The following is a 21,908-nucleotide window of genomic DNA, read 5'->3' as shown; positions in this document are numbered from 1 at the left end:
AGATGATTTTGTCACATTGGTATAATAGGAAAATAAAGAAGAAAACAAGTTAAAAGCTACACCAAAATATAAAGAATATTTGTGATATGCATAGGATACTATTCATGCATTTTTATAAACTCTTTATGAACGTATATGTGTGCATAATATAGGAAAAGAAGGTTTAAAAGAAACTAAGTTCTTATGGAATAAAGAATGTAAGTAAAGATGCAATTAGGTTAAAAATGATCATTTCAAAAAACTGTCACGCCTGTAATCCCAGCACTTTGGGAGGCTGAGGCGGGTGGATCACCTGAGGTCAGGAGTTCGAGACCAGCCTGGCCAAATGGTGAAACCTTGTCTCTACTAAAAATTCAAAAATTATCTGGGCATAGTGGCAGGCACCTGTAATCCCAGCTACTTGGGAGGCTGAGGCAGGGGAATTGCTTGAACCCAGGAGGTGGAGGGTGCGGTGAGCCGAGATTGTTCCACTGCACTGCAGCCCGACAGAGTGAGACTCCATCTCAAAAAAAAAAAAAAAAAAAATTAGCTGGGCGTGGTGGAGCGTGCCTGTAGATCCAGCTACTCAGGAGGCTGAGGCAGGAGAATCGCTTGAATCCGGGAGGCGGAGGTTGCAGTGAGCAGAGATTGTGCCACTGCACTGTAGCCCGACAGTGTGAGACTCCATCTCAAAAAAAAAAAAAAAAAAAGAATAAAAATCTGAAGTAAAATTTATATAAAGATATAAGATATGGCCAGGTGCGGTGGCTCACATCTGTAATCCCAGCACTTTGGGAAGCCAAGGTGGGTGGATCACAAGGTCAGGAGTTTGAGACCAGCCTGGCCAATATGGTGAAACCCCATCTCTACTAAAAATACAAAAATTAGCAGGACGTGGTGGTAGGCGCCTGTAGTACCAGCTACTGGGGCCGGAGAATCGTTTGAACCTGGCAGGCGGAGGTTGCAGTGAGCTGAGATCGTTCCATTGCACTACAGCCTGTGAGACACGGTGAGACTCCATCTCAAAAAAAAAAAAAAAAAATCTAAGTAATAATTTAATGATACCAAATAGGTCACTAAGTCAAGATTAAATCACTCAAGCCCTAGAAATTAAAGAATATAAAATGTAGAGAGGAAGTAGTATCTAAGGTAAAAATTTGATCCTATATAAAGATAAATATTTAAATATGTTTATGAGAGATAAAAGTGATCTTTCATCAGATGATAAAGAATGATTTTCAAATGATGGCCAAAGGTGATGCAATGTTTAGAAATAGATAGAGCCCCAAAAGCCAAAAGGCATAATAAAGAGAAAAGAGGTGTGAAAACAAGTTGGACATGTATATATAAAGGCAGTTTACTTAGCCAAACGATGCAGACCTCTCTACCTTTATAACGAAATGAGAGTGATATGATATAACTGTCAGAGGCATGTGAATCAGAGCAACTCCATCTTGAATAGGGGCTGGGTAAAATGAGGCTGGGACCTACTGGGCTGCATTCCCCATGGTTAAGGTATTCTCAGTCACAGGATGAGGCAGGAGGTCAGCAAAGGATACAGGTCATAAAGAGCTTGCTGATAAAACAGCCTGCAGTGAAGAAGCCGCCAAAACCCACCAATACCAAGACGGCAAGAGAGTGACCTCTGGTGGTCCTCACTGCTACACTCCCACCAGTGCCATGACAGTTTACAAATGCCATGGCAACGACAGGAAGTTACCCTCTGTGGTCTGAAAAGGGAGGCATGAATAATACACACCTTGTTTAGCATATCATCAAGAAATAACCATAAAAACAGGTAACCAGCAGCCCTGGTGGCTGCTCTGTCTATGGAGTAGCCATTCTTTTATTCCTTCACTTTCTTAATAAACTTGTTTTCACTTTACTCTATGGACTCGCCCTGAATTCTTTCTTGCGCGAGATCCAGGATCCCTCTCTTGGAGTCTGGATTGGGACCCCTTTCCTGTAACATCTTTTTGGTGAAAGCTAAAGGGACTAAAGTGAGGAAATCCCAGACCCAAAGGCTAACTTTGGGTAAGTGGTGGGGTCCCATAACATAACCAATGGAAAGATTAGACAACATAAAATTTATAAACTTTCACACGTTCCATGAAAACACATTCATATTTACATAAAAGAACTAAATGACAAATGTCAAAATTCATAAAAAATCTCAATTTTTATCTTTTAAAAAATGCAATAAAAAACACTACAAGGCTGGGCACAGTGGCTCATGCCTGTAATCCCAGCACTTTGGGAGGCCAAGGAGGACAGGTCACTTGAGATCAGGGGTTCAAGACCAGCCCAGCTAGCATGGCGAAACCCCATCTCTACTAAAAATACAACACTTAGCCAGGCATGGTAGCCCCTGTAATCCCAGCTACTGGGGACACTGAAGCAGAAGAATCTCTTGAACCCAGGAAGCGGAGTTGCATTGAGCCGAGATCTTGCCACTGCACTCCAGCCTGGGCGACAGAGCAAGATTCTGTTTCAAACAAACAAACACACTACAAACCCACAATACAAAAGCAAATTGCACAGAATTTGCAATAGAGTGATAAATGTTTGACAAACACAAATACATTCAGCCTCACTAGTAAGAAAATAATTACAAAGTAAATGTTAGCATACTACTTTTTAACTATGAAATAATTTTTAAAGTTTCATTTGAATACTAAGCATGAGAGAAGAAAAATGAAAAATGTTTGCCTCATGAATTTCTGTTGTCAGGTAGTATTTGGAAGAAGTTTATTGGTCTGAAGACTTCTCATCAATGTGGAAACATACTCAGATATTCCCATTCTTAAATATAAAAAAAAAAAAATGCCCTCACTTCATTGTATATCCCTCCACAGCTAATACCTTATTTCTTTCTTTTCTCCACTTAATTGCAAAGATATTTTGGCAAATGTTCTACTTTTATCGGAACCACTTTAAACCTCCCATTTCCTCTTCTAACTAGGCTCCCATTACTGTGACTTAATTGACAACAATCACCCTTCATTGCTGAATTTATTGATCACTTCTCTTTTTAGCATTAAAAATGATTACATGAATCAATTAATCAAGGAAACAACCACAGTGTTCTCTCTGCTCTGGGCTAGGCTGCATTGGCTCTTAGGTGACCTCGGGTCCATGTTCACAGGTTTCCATTCTTTCTGATCCTTTTCTTTTTTCTTTTTCTTTTTTTTCTTTTCTTTTCTTTTTTCTTTTTTTTTTTTTTTTCTGAGATGGACTGTCACTCTGTCACCCAGGCTGGAGGGCAGTGGTGCAATCTCAGCTCACTGCAACCTCCACCTCCCAGGTTCAAGTGATTCTCCTGCCTCAGCCTCCCGAGTAGCTAGGAATAGAGGCATGCACCACCATGCCTGGCTAATTTTTGTATTTTTTAGTAGAGATGGAGTTTCACCTTATTGGCCAGGCTGGTCTCAAACGCCTGACCTCGTGATCCACCCACTTTGGCCTCCCAAAGTGCTGGGATTACAGGGGTGAGCCACAGCGTCCGGCCTTCCTGATCCTTTTCTACAGTACTTACTGTGTTCTCAGACTCACCTTGATGGGTTTCCTGAAAGGAAATGTCTACATGAAAGCGTGACTTCCTCTCTAGCTGGGTGATGATGGAGACTGAAACTCTATTCCAAGACAAGAAACCAGGAAAGGTGAAGCATCAGTACCGGAGCCAGATTTAGGACTGCAAAAGAAAGAACCGTGTCCCGTCCAGCCCAAGGTTGCATACACTGAAAGCCAACAGGACAGGAGATATTTACAGCTTCATATATCTGCTCATGAGGCACATTTTCTCTTGTTATTCCACTCCTGAGCACACCATGTCCCTGTGGGACATTGCTCTGCACTGAAATAATTTTTTTTCTTGTATCCTCTATTCCCAAGACACCAGATTAAATGCAAGGTGAATCCAGTCTTTATTACTTTCTCTCCATGGACTTTCTTCTCTTCTAGAGACCTGAACTCTTAAGAGGTTATCAAAACCCTGAGGAAAAGTTGTTTCCAAAGTCTAAATTGAGGAACTTGTCTCAACTATGTACCTTGGATATCAAACGCATTGACTTGTGGTGGGAGCAAAGTCCTTGATATCTTCAGGAATTTACTATTCTCTATAACAAGGGTCTGCACTATGTTCTCTTAATATAAAACCATGGGTACAATATTCCTTGGCTTCTTGATTCTTTAGCAAACAATTAGAAATGTCATACTTATCGCACAGGCGAAGAGCTGTCACTTAATCCTTCGTTTATCAAACATTTGGTAATTGTAAGACATATCTTTAGATGTCTTTAGATGTTTCTATGCTAGCTTCCCTGAGATTAGCACCTTGGAAAGAATATCTTGTAAATTTTTCAAAATTCATTTAAATTCACAGATACAATAGTATGTATTTATTGTGTACAACGTGATGGTTTGAAGTATACATACCTTGTGGAATGGTTAAATCTAGCAAATTAATACACGCATTACCTCACATTTTTATCATTTTTGTGTTATGAACACTTAACATCCGTTCTCTTAGCATTTGTCAAGAATGCAGTAAAATATCATCAGTCGTCACAGTCACCATGTTGTACAATAAACATCTTGAATTTATTTATCCTAACTGCAATTGTGTATCCTTTGACAAGTATCTCCTCACCCCTCTTCCTGCAACCTTAAACCTATAGAACAGATGCCCCCAGGAAAAGACCGACTAAAGATAGTCAGGGATGAAAAGGGGATACCCTAATGGGAATAGATTGACAGGCAAATTATACTAACTTATAGAATAAAGGTTACTGGAGATTAGTAGGTTGGGAGGGAGGGTTGGGGAGATATTGGTCAAAGGATACAAAAATTACAGTTAGGGGGAAGGAGTAAATTCAAGAGATACGTTTTATAGCGTGGTGACTATTATAAATGGTAATATTTTGTAATCTCCAAAAATATTAAGAGTGGATGTTGTATTCTCACAAGAAACACGAGGACAATGTGAGGTCATGCAGATATTAATTAGCCACATGTAGCCATCTCACAATGATATTTTGTGTATATTTCAAACTATCACATTGTGCATGATAAATACACATGATTTTATCTATCAATGTAAAAATGTTTTTTATTTTCTTTTTAATTTTTATGTTTTAATGATTCTTTTAATTTTTTAATTTTTATTTATTTATTTATTATTTATTTATTTATTATACTTTAAGTTCTGGGATACATGTGCAGAAGGTGCAGGTTTGTTACATAGGAATACATGTGCCATGGTGGTTTGTTGCACCCATCAACCCGACATCTACATTAGGTATTTCTCCTAATGCTATCCCTCCCCTAGCCCCCCACCCCCTGACAGGCCCTGGTGTGTGATGTTTCCCTCCCTGTGCTCATATGTTCTTATTGTTCAACTCCCTCTTATGCCCTCTTATGAGGGAGAACATGCAGTGTTTGGTTGTCTGTTCCTGCATTAATTTGCTGAGAATGATGGTTTCCAGCTTCATCCACATCCCTGCAAAGGATGTGAACTCATCCTATTTTTGGCTGCATAGTGTTCCATGGTATATATGTGCCACATTTTCTTTATCCAGTCTATCATTGATGGGTATTTGGGTTGGTTCCAAGTCTTTGCTATTGTAAATAGTGCTGCAATAAACATACATGTGCATGTATCTTTATAGTAGAATGATTTATAATCCTTTGGGTATATACCCAGTAATGGGATTGCTGGGTCAAATGGTATTTCTGGTTCTAGATCCTTGAGGAATCACCACACTGTTTTCCACAAGGGTTGAACTAGTTTACACTCCCACCAACACTGTAAAAGCATTCCTATTTCTCCACATCCTCTCCAGCATCTGTTGTTTCCTGACTTTTTAATGATTGCCATTCTAACTGACGTGAGACGGTATCTCATTGTGGTTTTGGTTTGCATTTCCAGTGATGATGAGCTTTTTTTTTCATATGTGTGTTGGCCACATAAATGTCTTCTTTTGAAAAGTGTTCATATCTTTCACTGACTTTTTGATGGGGTTGTTTGTTTTTTTCTTGTAAATTTGTTTAAGTTTTTTCTAGATTCTGGATATTAGCCCTTTGTCAGATCAATAGATTGCAAAAATTTTCTCCCATTCTGTAAATGCCTGTTCACTCTGATGATAGTTTCTTTTGCTGTGCAGAAGCTCTTTAGTTTAATTAGGTCCCATGTGTCAATTTTGGCTTTTGTTGCCATTGCTTTTGGTGTTTTAGTCATGAAGTTTTTGCCCATGCCTATGTCCTGAATGGTATTGCCTAGGTTTTCTTCTAGGGTTTTCATGGTTTTAGATCTTATGTTTAAATCTTTAATCCATCGAGTTAATTTTTGTATAAGCTGTAAGGGAGGGGTCCAGTTTCAGTTTTCTGCATATGGCTAGCTAGTATTCCCAATATCATTTATTAAATAGGGAATCCTTTCCCCATTGCTTGTTTTTGTTGGGTTTGCCAAAGGTCATATGGTTGTAGGTATATGGTGTTATTTCTGAGGCCTCTGTCCTGTTCCATTGGCCTCTATATCTGTTTTGGGACCAGTACCATGCTGTTTTGGTTACTGTAGCCTTGTGGTATAGTTTGAAGTCAGGTAGTGAGATTCCTCCAGCTTTGTTCTTTTTGCTTAGGATTGTCTTAGCTATATGGGCTCTATCTGGTTCCATATAAAATTTAAAGTAATTTTTCTAATTCTGTGAAGAAAGTCAATGGTAGCTTGATGGGGATAGCATTGAATCTATAAATTACTATAGGCAGTATGGCCATTTTCATGGTACTGATTCTTCCTATCTATGAGCATGGAATGTTTTTCCATTTGTTTGTGTCCTCTCTTATTTCCTTGAGCCATGGTTTGTAGTTCTCCTTGAAGAGAACTTGTAAGTTGGATTCCTAGGTATTTTGTTCTCTTTGTAGCAATTGTGAATGGGAGTTCACTCATGATTTGGCTCTCTGTTTGTCTGTTATTGGTGTATAGGAATGCTTGTGATTTTTGCACATTGATTTTGTATCCTGAGCCTTTGCTGAAATTGCTTATCAACTTAAGGAGTTTTTGGGCTGAGACGATGGTGTTTTCTAAATATACAATCATGTCATCTGCAAACAGAGACAATTTGACTTCCTCTCTTCCTATTTGAATACCATTTATTTCTTTCTCTTGCCTGATTGCCCTGGCCAGAACTTCCAATACTATGTTGAATAGGAGTGGTGAGACAGGGCTTCCTTGTCTTGTGCCGGTTTTCAAAGGGAATGTTACCAGGTTTTGCCCATTCAGTATGATATTGGCTGTGGATCTGTCATAAATAGCTCTAATTATTTTGAGATACATTCCAGCAATACCTAGCTTGTTGAGAGTTTTTAGCATGAAGCGGTGTTGAATTTTGTCAGAGGCCTTTTCTGCATCTATTGAGATAATCATGTGGTTTTTGTCACTGGTTCTGTTTATGTGATGGATTACATTTAATGATTTGCATATGTTGAACCAGGCTTGCATCCCAGGGATGAAGCTGACTTGATTGCGGTGGGTAAGCTTTTTAATGTGCTGCTGGATTCAGTTTGCCAGTAGTTTATCGAAGATTTTAGCATCAATGCTCATCAGGGACATTGGCCTGAAATTTTCTTTTTTTGTTGTGTCTCTGCCAGGTTTTGGTATCAGAATGATGCTGGCATCATAATGAGTTAAGGAGGATTCCCTCTTTTTCTATTGTTTGGAATGGTTTTAGAAGGAATGGTACCAGCACCTCTTTGTACCTCTGGTAGAATTCAGCTGTGAATCCGTCTGGTCCTCGGCTTTTCATTGGTTGGTAGGCTATTAATTACTGCCTCAATTCGAGAACATGTTATTGGCCTATTCAGGGATTCAACTTCTTTCTGGTTTAGTCTTGGGAGGATGTTTTGTGTAGAGGTACTTACAGTATTCTTGGATGGTAGTTTGTACTTCTGTGGGATCAGTGGTGATATCCCCTTTATCATTTTTTTTATTGTGTCTGTTTGATTCTTTTCTTTCGTCTTTATTAGTCTGGCTAGTGATCTATCTATTTTGCTTAGTATGTGGGCCAGATAGCACTGTCTCTCACTCACAGCTTCCCTTGGTTAGGGGAGGGAGTTCCCCAGCCCCTTGCGCTTCCCTGGTGAAGCAACACCCTACCCTGCTTTTGCTCACCCTCTGTGGGCTACACCCACTGTCTAACCAGTCCCAGTGAGATAAGCCAGATACTACAGTTGGAAATTCAGAAATCATCCACCTTCTGCATTGGTCTCCCTGGGAGCTGCAGACCAGAGCTGTTCCTATTCGGCCTTCTAACCCGGGAATCCAAAAAGGTTTTTTAATTAACTTTTTGGCATGGAATACAAGTGATAGAGTTTCTGATAGGTTTGTAATGCATGCTTGTGGCATGTTCTCTTTCTCTGTTTTTTTTGGAGGTCACATCAACAAGATGAAACCAAGGAATGTTACACGAATTTCAGAATTCTTCTTCTGGGACTTTCAGAGGAACCAGAATTGCAGCCCTTCCTCTTTGGGCTGTTTCTCTCCATGTGTCTGATCACCGTGTTTGGGAACCTGATTATCATCCTGGCCACACCTCAGACTCCCACTTCCACATACTCTACAAACCTGTCCTTTGCAGACGTCTGTTTTGTCTCTACTATTATCCCAAAGATGCTGGTAAATATCCAGACACATAACAAAGTCATTTTGCCTATGCAGGCTGCATTGCCTAGATGTGCTTTTGCCTACTCTTTACAGGATTAGATAGTATTCTTCTGACCATAAGGGCCTATGATTGGCTTGTGGCCATCTGTTGCCCCTGCATCATGACCCCAGGCTCTGTGGACTGCTGGTTCTTGTGTCCTGGATCACGAGTGCCCTGAATTTCTTGTTTCTAAGCTTAATGGTGAGGCCACTGCCATTTTGTATAGACTTGGAAATCCCCCACTTTTTTGTGAACTTAATCAGATTGTCTACTTTGCCTATTCTGACACCTTTCTCAATGACATGGTGATGTATTTTGCAGCAGGGGTGATGTATGTTGGTCCCCTCACTGGGATCCTTTACCCTTACTCATGACAGTTTCCACCATACTTGCAATCTCACCAGCTTAGGAAAAGTACAAGGCATTTTCCACCTGTGCATCTCACCTCTCAGTTGTCTCCTTATTTTATTGCACAAGCCTAGGGGTGTACCTGTAGGGACCAGCCCCACAGGGTCGGTGGATCTCCCCCTGTGTGTGGTGACGAGAGAGTGTAGAAATAAAGACATAAGACAAAGAGATAAGAGAAAAGGCAGCTGGACCCGGGGGACAACTACCACCAATGCGTGGAGACCTGTAGTGGCCCCGAATGTCTGGCTGCACTGTTATTTATTGGATACAAGGCAGAAGGGGCAGGGTAAAGAATGTGAGTCACCTCCAATGATAGGTAAGGTCACGTGGGTCATGTGTCCACTGGACAGGGGGCCCCTCCCTGCCTGGCAGCCGAGGCAGAGAGGGAGAGGAGACAGAGAGAAAGACAGCTTACGCCATTATTTCTGCATATCAGAGACTTTTAGTACTTTCACTAATTGACTACCGCTATCTAGAAGGCAGAGCCAGGTGTACAGGATGGAACATGAAGGCGGACTAGGAGCATGACCACTGAAGCACAGCATCACAGGGAGACGGTTAGGCCTCCGGAAAACTGTGGGCGAGCCTGACTGATGTCAGGCCCTCCACAAGAGGTGGAGGAGCAGAGTCTTCTCTAAACTCCCCCGGGAAAAGGGAGACTCCCTTTCCTGGTCTGCTAAGTAGCGGGTGTTGTTCCTTGACACTTTTCGCTACCGCTAGACCACGGTCTGCCTGGCAACGGGCGTCTTCCCAGACGCTGGCGTCACTGCTAGACCAAGGAGCCCTTCTGGTGGCCCTGTGTGGGCATAACAGAAGGCTCGCACTCTTGTCTTCTGGTCACTTTTCACTGTGTCCCCTCAGCTCCTGTCTCTGTATGGCCTGGTTTCTCCGCTTATGATTATAGAGCGAGGATTATTATAATATTGGAATAAAGAGTAATTGCTGCAAACTAATGATTATTGATATTCATATATAATCATATCTAAGATCTATATCTGGTATAACTATTCTTGTTTTATATTTTATTATACTGGAACAGCTCGTGTCCTCGGTCTCTTGCTTCAGCGCCTGGGTAGCTTGCTGCCCACATCTCCCCAATTTTATTAACTAGGATCACCATCATCATCACTGCTTGTCGTTGACTTAGGACTTGGTTTCGGACTCCTTGGAGGCATCTGCAGACTAAAAGGAGACAACATAAGCATACCAATATTAATAATGCCGGTGACAACAATGATCCTCCGAAGGGTTTGAGCCATTTGAAGGGATTAAAATCAGATAATTGTTTAGTTATGCCTTCAAAAATGTCTGAGCCAGGAACGGTGGATAAATGGGCTTGTGAAGCCTCGAAAATTTGCTCTTTAAGTTGTGAAATATCCAAGGTTAAGTTATCATCCCAGGCTTTTAAATGTCTTGAAACCTCTTCCCAGCTATGTTGATCTTTATTATAAGCATAAGGTGTTATGTAATAATCAGAAGTATTCCAATCACACTGTAATTGCATACAGTGTTCCAAGTTCATAACTCTATCTCCCAGCCAGATTACACTTTGGCGGAGATCATTAATTTGATTAGCTAATTTTTTATCAATTTGAGCCTTAGAATTCCAAAGTCTGGAGGAGTTTTTCTGCCATGCTTCAACATATTGAGCGGTTTGAAGAGAATTGTGGATGGCAACTCCAGCAGTTGCTGCTGCTGCAGTAACTGCAATTAGTCCTACAAGGACTGCAGTAAGAGTAAAAATAAATCTCTTTGTTCTTTTGAGGATACCCTTAAGGACTTCATTGACTATGTGTATAGAGGGGGAAGACTCCCACGGATGACGTAAAGAAACTGGTATCCATACCCCCTCCCTAGCCCTTACCAAGAGAATATTTGTAGTGGGATTAAAAGTTGCATCAATGCAAGTGAACAGCTTACAGTTATCACATTCTATAGTTTGTGCATCAAGCATAATAATTATATTTCCAACCAACAGCATGTAAGGGGGTTTGACGCAGCTCCTGATGGGTATCACCCGTTCAGAAATGAGGGTGATGTTAAATGTGGGTGTTTTGGTTTTAGTACGAAGGAGTTGATAGGTAGTGTTCCATATCCTTATTCCTGACAAAGCTGCAGCTAATTTCCATAGTTCAGGATGTTCTGGGGTAACAAAGGGATGAATCATTTTTGGTCTAGGAGGAGCAATGCCTGTGTCCATCCATTTAAATGGGTAAGGAGACACCCATTGTCTCAGTGTGTAAGACTGCCATCCATGCTCTATGTAATCTAAGGAATAAATAAACTCCGAGTATAAGGTATTTTTGCCGGAGCAATCTTGCCAATAATGTCCTTTTGGAGCCCAATCAATAACAATACCCATGGCTAGAGTTTGGAGTACAACGGCCTTAGGAGCATTACAATTATCCCATAAAACTGAAGTCACTATAAAAGGCCCTTTTGCAGGTTTCTTTGGACAGTCTGGCAGTCCTTTTGTTTTATTAGGTTTGGTAGTGAGAGGAATTCTCCATGCCTCATGTGGGGTATCTTTGACAGTGAGAAGTTGAAAAGAGTTAGTACTGAACACATTATGTACTTGATAAGAATCATTTGTAAAGGACGGTACAGTCCACATCCAATTCTGGTCAGGATTAGCTAAACAGCCAGGCGACTTCCCAATGCATAGTGGTGGATATTTATAGCCAATTGACAGATTAAAGTGCATACTTTCTTTTTCCGGTTGAGCTGGAAACCGATCATCATTAGGGATCGGCATGAATGCACTACTATTAGTGTAAACTTCTGCTGGCGAGTCCACCCAGGAGACAGACCGAATTAGACGGGGAAAAGGAACATATGCCCAATAAGTATAATTTTGGGTTGCCCTGACCGGTGGTATACTTACCGCTGCACTGACTACCATAAAGGCAGCCAGAATTATATTACCAGCCATTTTTGGGATTCTTTTTTCTGTTAAGAATTTTTCTGTTTGATGAGATAAAATCTTTATTTGACCCCAAGTAGGTGGGGTTGAACGAGAGGTGTTGCAGGTCACACATCGAGATTTTGCCTCAATGTGGATGTCATGAAGTTTATGTGTCAGGCAGTGAAAGTTGCTCTTTTGTTTCCGATGGGTCTTTGCCTTTTGTTTCTGGGAGCGTTTCATCTTTGGAGTTATGGTGCAATTTTAATTGTCGGGAGGGGACCCACACAGGCTGTAGTCCTTTTCCTGGGGAAACACAAGCAAAACCCCTATCCCAAGTTATGACCGTGTCTAATTCCCATGTGTTAGTTTTTACGTCCTTCCACCATATCCGCATTCCTGTTTGTGGATTTAATTTATTTCCAGTGAAATGTTGTTCTGCGGCTGTGAAAGGTTGATTTCTTGTTAAGTTTAAGAAATTTAGTGTGAAGAGAGCCAGATTTAATTGGGCATGAGGAGTAAGAGCATCTCCCTTTGATTTAGTATCCTGTTTTCGAAGTTGATCTTTGAGTGTTTTATTGGCTCGTTCAACCAAGGCCTGTCCTCGAGAGTTATAGGGGATGCCAGTTGTGTGAGTAATTGCCCATGTCTGAGTAAACTTTTTAAAAGCAGCACTAGTGTAGCCGGGGCCGTTATCAGTTTTTAGTTTCTCGGGACAGCCCATAACCGAGAAACAGGAAAGCATATGTCGTTTAACATGAGCTGTACTTTCTCCCGTTTGACAAGTGGCCCAAATAAAATGAGAAAAGGTATCAATAGTTACACGTATAAAAGAAAGCTTGCCAAAAGGAGGATAATGAGTCACGTCCATTTGCCAAAGAGCATTCTATGAAAGTCCTCTAGGGTTAACTCCTGAAGACAGTGGCTGTAAAATTAACACCTGACAAGTAGGACAGTGACGCACAATGGTTTTAGCTTGTTTCCATGTAAGGGGGAACTTGTTTCGGAGTCCCGCAGCATTGACATGAGTTAAAGCATGAAAATTTTCTGCATCTGTAAAAACTGGAGTAACTAGTGTGTCAGCTCTGGCATTTGCTGCCGAGAGGGGTCCGGGGAGGGGTGTGTGGGCCCGAATGTGAGTAATGTGGAAAGGAGAAGACCTTGCTCTGAGCACAGACTGAAACTTTTGAAAAAGAAAGAATAGGTTATCATCAGGCAGAAATTTGATTAAGGCAGTTTCAATGTTGCAAGCAACATGTACTACATACGCTGAGTCAGAGGCAATGTTAACTGGCTCAGGAAAATCTTCAAGGACAGCCATAACAGCAAGCAGTTCAGCTTGTTGTGCTGAAATAGCTCCTGTGTTAAGAACACATTCTCTGCGTCCTGTATATGCTGCTCGGCCATTAGAGGAAGCATCAGTGAAAACCGTGACAGCTTCAGGTAATGGGGTGTTTCTAGTAATGTTAGGTAAAATCCAAGAAGTGAGTTTAAGGAACTGAAATAATTTTACATTAGGATAGCGATTATCAATTATACCTGGGAAACCTGCCAAATGCACTTGCCAAGCGATGCAAGTAGCAAAAGCCTGTTGAACTTGTAAGGGGAACAATGATTTTTTGGGGCTCTGTTCCCGAATGACGAAGGAGACGAGGACGAGCCTGACCAATTAAGGTAGAAATTTGATCTAGATAAATAGTGTCCGTAAAGAGTTTTGTGGGAGAAAACACCGTTCAATTAAATTATGTCCCTGAATAACGAGTCCTGTTGGTGAATGTTCAGTGGGAAAAATTAGTATTTCAAAAGGTAAATGTGGATTCACTCTGGTAACCTGAGACTGTTGAATGCATTTTTCTATAAGTCGCAATTCAGAATCCGCCTCAGGAGTCAAGGACCTTTTACTGTGTAAATCAGGATTGCCCCGTAATGTTGCAAAAAGATTAGACACAGCACAAGTAGGAATGCCTAGGGAGGGACGAATCCAATTAATATCTCCAAGTAATTTTTGGAAATCATTTAGCGTTTTTAAGGAGTCGCGTCTGAGTTGAACCTTTTGAGCCTTAATGACCTTGTCCTCTAGCTGCATTCCTAAATAGTGATAAGGGGAAGAAGTCTGAATTTTTTCTGGGGCGATAACCAAGCCAGCTGCTGTGACTGCTTGTTGTAAAGCAGAAAAACAAGATATTAATACAGAGCGTGAAGGTTCCATGAGATCAGCCGCCTGCTCAGCAAGATCAACGGGCTGTGGGTGATTTTGTGCTGCTGGGGTGGCAGGTACTGGAGGTTGTAAAATTACAGGAAATTGCCAGGTTTTGGGATCCCCGTATTCCCTTGCCTGAGCTATAGCCCTTATAAGAGGAGTGTCATTTTCAGGGTTGTATGTAATTTGTTGCTTATGAGCGGCAATGGTAGTATTGGCAACAGCAGTCCCGACCGGACCAGAAGCAGAAAAAGGGCTAGAATTTTGAATAGAAGGAGAGTTGGAAAACTGAAAGCCAGGCTGAGACCAGATTACCTGCTGAGCAGGTCTTTCATGGGCCTGAAAACCAGGCTGCCACGGCAAGTGCAGACCAGGCTTCAAGGGAGCCTGTAACTCTAGCCAAGTCTGAGTAGGAGGAAAGGAACCAGGCTTCAAAGGAGCCTGTGACTCTAACCAAGTCCGATTTATAGGAAAGGGACCAGGCTTCAAGGGAGCCTGTGACTCTACCCGAGTCCGATTTGTAGGAAAGGATCCAGGCTTCAAGGGAGCCTGTGACTCTAACTGAGTCCGATTTGCAGGAAAGGAACCAGGCTTCAAGGGAGCCTGTGACTCTAACTGAGTCCGATTTGCAGGAAAGGGACCAGGCTTCAAGGGAGCCTGTGACTCTAGCGGAGTCTGATTGGGAGGAAGAGAACCAGGCTTCAAGGGAGCCTGTGACTCTACCGGAGTCTGATTTGTAGGAAAGGGACCCTGCTTCAAGGGAGCCTGTGACTCTAACCGAGTCTGATTACTTAGTACTGGCTTGTCCCATGGTGTCCCCGGAACACTCTGAGTACTCTAGCTTACCACCAAGCTTATTGACCGCAATCCTCAGGAATCTCTCCTTGAACTCCTCCGCTGAATCCCGCACTCAGGGTGCAACTTCACACAGTGAGGGAGAGCCCCACTTCGAAGCGCCAGGTGTAGGGTCCAGCCCCACAGGGTCGGTGGGTCTCTCCCTGTGTGCGGCGACGAGAGAGTGTAGAAATAAAGACACAAGACAAAGAGATAAGAGAAAAGGCGGCTGGGCCCGGGGGACCACTACCACCAATGCGCAGAGAAGGGTAGCAGCCCCGAATGTCTGGCTGCACTGTTATTTATTGGATACAAAGCAAAAGGGGCAGGGTAAAGAGTGTGAGTCATCTCCAACGATAGGTAAGGTTACGTGGGTCATGTGTCCACTGGACACGGGGCCCTTCCCTGTCTGGCAGCCGAGGCAGAGAGGGAGAGGAGACAGAGAGAAAGACAGCTTACACCATTATTTCTGCATATCAGAGACTTTTAGTACTTTCACTAATTGACTACCGCTATCTAGAAGGCAGAGCCAGGCGTACAGGATGGAACATAAAGGCAGACTAGGAGCGTGACCACTGAAGAACAGCATCACAGGGAGACGGTTAGACCTCCGGATAACTGCAGGCGAGCCTGACTGATGTCAGGCCCTCCACAAGAGGTGGAGGAGCAGAGTCTTCTCTAAACTCCCCCGGGGAAAGGGAGACTCCCTTTCCTGGTCTGCTAAGTAGCGGGTGTTGTTCCTTGACACTTTTCGCTACCGCTAGACCACGGTCCGCCTGGCAACGGGCGTCTTCCCAGACGCTGGCGTCACTGCTAGACCAAGGAGCCCTTCTGGTGGCCCTGTGTGGGCATAACAGAAGGCTCGCACTCTTGTCTTCTGGTCACTCCTCACTGTGTCCCCTCAGCTCCTATCTCTGTATGGCCTTGTTTCTCCTAGGTTATGATTATAGAGCGAGGATTATTATAATATTGGAATAAAGAGTAATTGCTACAAACTAATGATTATTGATATTCATATATAATCATATCTAAGATCTATATCTGGTATAACTATTCTTGTTTTGTATTTTATTATACTGGAACAGCTCGTGTCCTCGGTCTCTTGCCTCGGCGCCTGGGTGGCTTGCCGCCCACATGTACCTTAGTTCTGCCATGACTCAAAATTTACACTCAGGTGCAACTATGTCAGTGATGCATGCTGTGGTCACCCCCATGCTCTACCCCTTTATCTTCAGTCTGAGAAATAAAGACATAAGGAAGGCTCTGAAACAATTCTCCAGAGGGAAACACTAAAAGGGTCACTTTTAAAGAAATGCATGTGATTCCAGAGCTCTATGCCCCAAAACCAGAAATTGGGATTTAAGAATCAGATTGTGGAAGTGGAACATGCTCCATCTATTAATTTCCTGGAGTTTGAGTTTCCTTGATCTCAGCTCCTTGATAGAATGTGTGCTATTCCCCTATGAAGCTTTCTGCTCTCTGATATCCAACAGTTTTTTGCATTTATCATTTTACTCCTTTCCCATAGTAATTTCCAAACTAGCATCAGACACGACTTGGGGATTCTTATTTGTCTGGTACAGTGGTGAGTCATACTCATCCTACAGAATCAACTATACTTGGTAACGGTGAGGTCACTAAGATGTTTCATTGTAGGTGACTATTTGAAACCACAGTTTTTCCCATTTGAGTCCATAATTCCTTTCTCTCTAACTATCTTAACTGTGCTTCCTGGTAACGTAAACTTTATCAGTCAAGGGTGGTTTTAGCGAGTTGTGGCATTTTATTCAACTCATGAGGGTTCGTCCTCAATTCAGCTTAGTGTCCACAGTGCCTGCTACATTTATTAGCACTGAGTACTTAGGCAAATGTTGCTTATCAAATACATGTTTCAAATATAGTTTACACATATAATATATATAATATATATTATATATTATATATTATATTATATATATAATATATATGTAATATAGTTGACACATTTACATAAATTAATTGACTTAATATGGCCTTAGAGTCAGAGATGAACCTTAAATAAGATGGTGTAAAATTTTTAGTCATGCATTGAATTACTATAAAAGAATTTTTTTAATGATGTTTATCTACTCACTGAGGTGGAGAACCTCACTATCCATACATAATCAGGTTAGTTCATCCCAGTAAAGGATTTGGTACCATAATCTGTATTATTTCATTGTATCATATTGCTGTCTGTGCTTAGTATTTTCCAGTGCTACCTACAAATATGATTTCTACCTTTGTCCTAACAAATATCTTTCTCTTTAAAAATTTTTTATAAATATTAATGTGCAGGCAAATAAACAATATGTTTTTCTACTCTATTATCAGTTGCTTATTCTCTCTCTCTTTCTCCTTTTTTTTTTTTGACAGAATCTCACTCTGTTGCCCAGGCTGGAGTACACTGGGGCAATCTCAGCTCACTGCAACATTTACCTCCTGGGTTCAAGCAATTCTGGTGCCTCAGCCTCCTGTAGCTGGGACTACAGTTGTGCACCACCACACCCGGCTAATTTTTGTGTATTTTTAGTAGAGACAGGGTTCTGCCAAGTTGGCCAGCCTGGTCTCAAACTCCTGGCCTCAAGTGATCCACCCACCTCAGCCTCCCAAAATGCTGGAATTACAGGTGTGAGCCACCCCACCTGGCCGCTTTATCTCTTTTATACTCTAAAATCACTTAAATCTTCATAATCAAAGAATATCTCACACAAGACCCTGAATTTCTACCCCGTATTGCCTCTTGGAATAGAGACTTGTGAATCAGGGTCACAGTTTACTGCTGCAAAAGCACATATATCTGTCCCACATCTTCTGGTTACATATAAGGGAATCTCAAAAGTATTCTCATTTTAGTTCGGTTATTTGAACTAAGTATGAATAACAAGGTAATTATGAATATTACCTTCAAATATCAGAATGCATGTCCAAGAACAAGAAGAGTCAGATTATTCTGAATGCTTTCATCTCTGTTTGCATTGATTATTGGATCAGTAAGCTATTGCTGCATAAACGTCATGCCAATAGTAAATGGTTTAATGTCATGCATTTGTACACACAAGAGTGTATGTTGGAGAAGTTTTCACATTGGAAATTAGGGCATAAGAATTTTGAAGAGAACAAAAATATTTGGTCCATACGACCAATCAAATCAAATTAGTTCTTGAAATTTGGACAAGAAGAATTTGAGAAAGGAAGATGAAAAGAAGTGGTGGGATCTCACAATACTTCATACAGTTTCAGCTTAGGCATTAACATCTCATGAGTGCACAGGTTCTGTCAAACATGCATGTCACATGTTCAAACTCAACATCAACCCTTGTAAGGATATCCATTTCTTTTCATGAGGTATCATCAAGACCTGGAGTCCTGGATGGAGAACAGTAATCCTCCTATGGAGAATAGGGGAGTTAATAAATATCAAAATATAATTATCAAAATTATAAAAATATAATTATCCACCTGGGGGAGAAACAGACATGCAAGCCTTTCATACTTCTGTTGACATTAAATGTTTATGTGTGATACACCGTAGACTTAACAATAAGGAAGATAGAAGTTCCATGGAGAGACAGAGGATTTTCTGGAAGAGTTGGGAGGGTAATTTGATGCACCAAGAAACTTCAGCTTTAGATATTTCCATGAGTAGAAGACAGTAGAATAGCTTAGAAGAGTCTAAAATTGCTAATGTGACTATTTGAGGGCACCAAGAAAAGGACAGAGACAATGTCCTGAAGAATAGCAAAGTATAATCTGATAGACTCTCAAGCACTGTACTTTCTGTGCAGGGCTCTGGGAAGAGGTCTGCCTTCAAAATCGTAGCATTGTGTCTCCCAGGAGCAGCACGACACTAATATAGGAGTTAAAAAGAAATTATTTCGGCAGTTGAGAGGGTATGGCAGTCCTTGGTAAGGTTTTCCTTTTAATAAAAAGCAGCCCCCAGCCGGGCCTGGTGGCTCACACCTGTAATCCTAGCACTTTGGGAGGCCAAGGTGGGTGGATCACCTGAGATCAGGAGTTTGAGACCAAACTCACCAACATCGTGAAACCCCGTCTCTATTAAAAATACAAAAATTAGCCAGGTGTGGTGGCGCGTGCCTGTAATTCCAGCTACTCAGGAGGAGGAGAGAGGAAAATTGCTTGAACCGGGAGGTGGAGGTTGCAGGGAGCTGAGATCACGCCACTGCACTCCAGCCTGGGCCACAGAGCGAGACTCTGTCTCAAAAAAAAAATAAATAAATAAATAAAAAGCAGCCCCCAAATCATATCTTTTCTAACAAAAAGCAGCCTGAAAAATCAAGCTGCAAGCCTTGATAAGCAAGCTGGAATCTGGCATGGGTAAATGCCAGCAGCTGTGCCAATAGAAAAGGGATGCCCGGAAGCCAGGTGTATTCAACATGGAGGTTTTTCTCTTCTATTTTCTTTGTCGCCACGTGTGCAGGTGACATGGCGCCAGCCAGGTAAAAACCCCATTTGCATAATAAAAGATTAGGGTTGGATGGCCAACCTCTTCATGGGCTACGCAAATGTCCCGTCTAGTCCAATCTATCCACTATGTATGCCCTATGCAAATCAGACCCTGCCTCCTCAAGCTCATTTATAAAACCAGCCCTATCTTGCCCCAAACCTGGAAACCCACTCAGGTCCCCTTCCTCTGCACAAGGAAGCTCTCTCTTCTTTCTTTTGCCTACTAAACTTTTGCTCTGAAACCCACTCCTCCTGTGTCTGCCTCTTTGACTTCTTTAGCGTGAGACAACCAACCTCAGATATTTCCCCAGACAAATGATGCTGCTTCAATACTAGGCACTTTTTGTGTCCCAAGAAAACTTTCTGCTTTGACCATAAGCATAGTAAATGGGAAACTGGGACATAGTCACAAGCTGCTACCTATCGAACATCTGCTCTGTGCCAGTACTTTCCAATGAGCATTAAGAGTCCCCACAAATCACTGAAGAACTTACTCATGTCACCAAATACCACCTGTACCCCCATAACTTATGGAAAAATGAAATTTAAAATAAATAAATAAATAAATCTGAAAATTAAAACAAAAAAAGCGGGAAGGCTAACATCCATCATCACCATCATCATCACTATCATTAATAAAAAAAAAAGAAATTACTTACTTCTCCTATAAACTCCATAAGACAGGTGGAATTTCTAAAAGTTTCATTTTCTATCATGAAGAAAGTACTTAAGAGGCACATGTAAACTTATTTTTGCAAAAGCGGGACGATTGAGTCAACATTTCACCAACTAAAGTCAAAGACACGCAGAACATGGAAGAATTTTATGTGAAGACTCAAAATACTTTTTATCTGGTTCTAACACTGAACCACAGCCTTTTTAAAAATTTTCTGAAACTAGATTCTATGGAATGGACCACAGGCTTGATCCACAAAGGGCAAACCGTTGAATAGGAAAGGTAGCATCAACATCAACAGGGAAATAGTCACGAATGTAGAATGTCTGGACCCATCCTAGAGGCCTCTGATTAGAAGCTATGTTTTAACAGGATCCCCAAGTGATTCATCTGCACATTGAAAGTGGAGAAGTTTGGACTAAAATCATCTCTCAATCTCCCCAGTGTTAATGTTTGTTGTGGATAATATTTTTTCTGTGTGGTGACGGCTGTCCTGTGCATTGTAGGATGTTAAACAGCACCCCCAGCTTCAACCCATTAAGTGCCAGTAGCACATTCCCATGTGACAACTGAAGATTTCACCAGACCTTTCCAAGGTGTCTCCAGGAGGGACAATCAACTCTAGCTGAGAACCACTGCCCTACAGTGTAAGAACCAGAAACATTTTGGCAGAGTTCCAATCAAAGCTCTTCCTTTACTCTGCAGATGACTTTGGGCAAGACAAACTCTTTGCTTGTGTATACAAGCATAGAACTCTAATTGCTTTGTCAAAGCATCAAGAAGCCAAGAACTGTAGTAACTACCCATGGCTTTATTGAAAATAAACACAGCTCTCTCCATTGCTGAAGAGAGAATAGAAATTTTCTGGAGATGTCAACAGCTGTGTCTCCAGCACAAGTCAATGCCTTGAAGATCCAAAGGACTCGGTAAAGACAGGTTTCTCAATCCTAGGCTTTGGATAAAATTTTAACTCAGGGTTGGGCAAAGGTGCTAAGGCTGTTCGACTTCTGTAAGGAGGGAAAGTCCAAGGAGAATAAGGAATTTAGTCTGGATTCACCTGGCCTCTAACTTGGTCTCTTGGGAACAGAGAATCAGCAGAAAGATTTTTCTTGCCTTCCAGACCAGTATCCCACAGGGAAATCAGGTGCTCAGGGGATGCAGTAACAATGGGGAAATGTACCAAATAGAGGGAGGAAATGTACCAAATACAATGGGGAAATGTAGCAAATACAGGGAGCGGTAAATATTTCTTCTGCTGTTGTCCTTAAGATTGCACAACCTCGGGAACAATGGGACATGGTTGATTCTTTGGAAGTCCTATGTCTGGCTAGGGGAGTGATGCTTAACTTCCTTCTACCATTTCGTGTGGGGACAGAGGTTTAGTCTCTACCATCCACCATCCACAGAAGAACTCAGGATTCCATATGGCAACCCTAGTCCTGGAGTCCTCATACAGGTGAGTCTGAGCACCAGAAAGGTATTGCAGGAAATGTTCAAAGAGAATGGAAGCCAAGAACCTTTACCTGAGATCGCCTGAGAGCCAAACTCACCTAGCCCAAACTGAGAGATTAATGTGTGTTTGCTTGCCTGGTTGACTCATCTATAGTTAATTTATTTAATATGTTAAAATGTATCTGTTAGACTCAGCAATGCAAGCATTATTATTGACAATTAAGGGATGGAAGTTAAGTCCAATTGGACAAGACTAAAGAAGGAATGGGAGAAATA

General features: G+C 41.6%; 2 protein-coding genes and 2 pseudogenes across 6 annotated transcripts in view; all 4 read left to right on the top strand.

Annotated features, from left to right (window-relative positions):
- The first annotated feature begins 8,417 nt into the window (after positions 1–8,417).
- Positions 8,418–17,340, top strand: LOC129020378 (olfactory receptor 7A10-like; annotated as a pseudogene).
- The window catches only part of LOC129020377 (olfactory receptor 7A10-like), a 26,497-nt gene continuing 17,889 nt past the window's right edge, over positions 13,301–21,908 (top strand). Inside the window, exon 1 of one of the 3 annotated variants that reach the window (XM_063658923.1) lies at positions 13,301–13,428. The gene's annotated coding sequence lies outside the window, so the exon portion shown is untranslated. The remainder of the gene's footprint in view (positions 13,429–21,908) is intronic. The other 2 variants (XM_054464636.2, XM_054464637.2) reach the window with 2 other exon arrangements.
- Positions 13,302–21,908, top strand: part of LOC129020376 (olfactory receptor 7A17-like) — a 15,929-nt gene continuing 7,322 nt past the window's right edge. The window contains exons 1-3 of one of the 3 annotated variants that reach the window (XM_054464635.2): positions 13,347–13,428; positions 17,414–17,624; positions 19,030–21,636. In XM_054464635.2, coding sequence (XP_054320610.2) covers positions 21,605–21,636 — 32 coding nt within the window. In that variant the 5' untranslated portion in view covers positions 13,347–13,428; positions 17,414–17,624; positions 19,030–21,604. Of the gene's footprint in view, positions 13,429–17,364; positions 21,637–21,908 lie in introns of those variants that run through there. The other 2 variants (XM_054464633.2, XM_054464634.2) reach the window with 2 other exon arrangements.
- LOC129020375 (olfactory receptor 7A17-like) overlaps positions 13,312–21,908 on the top strand; it is a 57,647-nt pseudogene continuing 49,050 nt past the window's right edge.

The sequence above is a fragment of the Pongo pygmaeus genome, chromosome 20, assembly GCF_028885625.2.
Source record: "Pongo pygmaeus isolate AG05252 chromosome 20, NHGRI_mPonPyg2-v2.0_pri, whole genome shotgun sequence".
NCBI lineage: Eukaryota > Metazoa > Chordata > Mammalia > Primates > Hominidae > Pongo > Pongo pygmaeus.
This window is presented reverse-complemented; position numbering and strand designations above follow the sequence as displayed.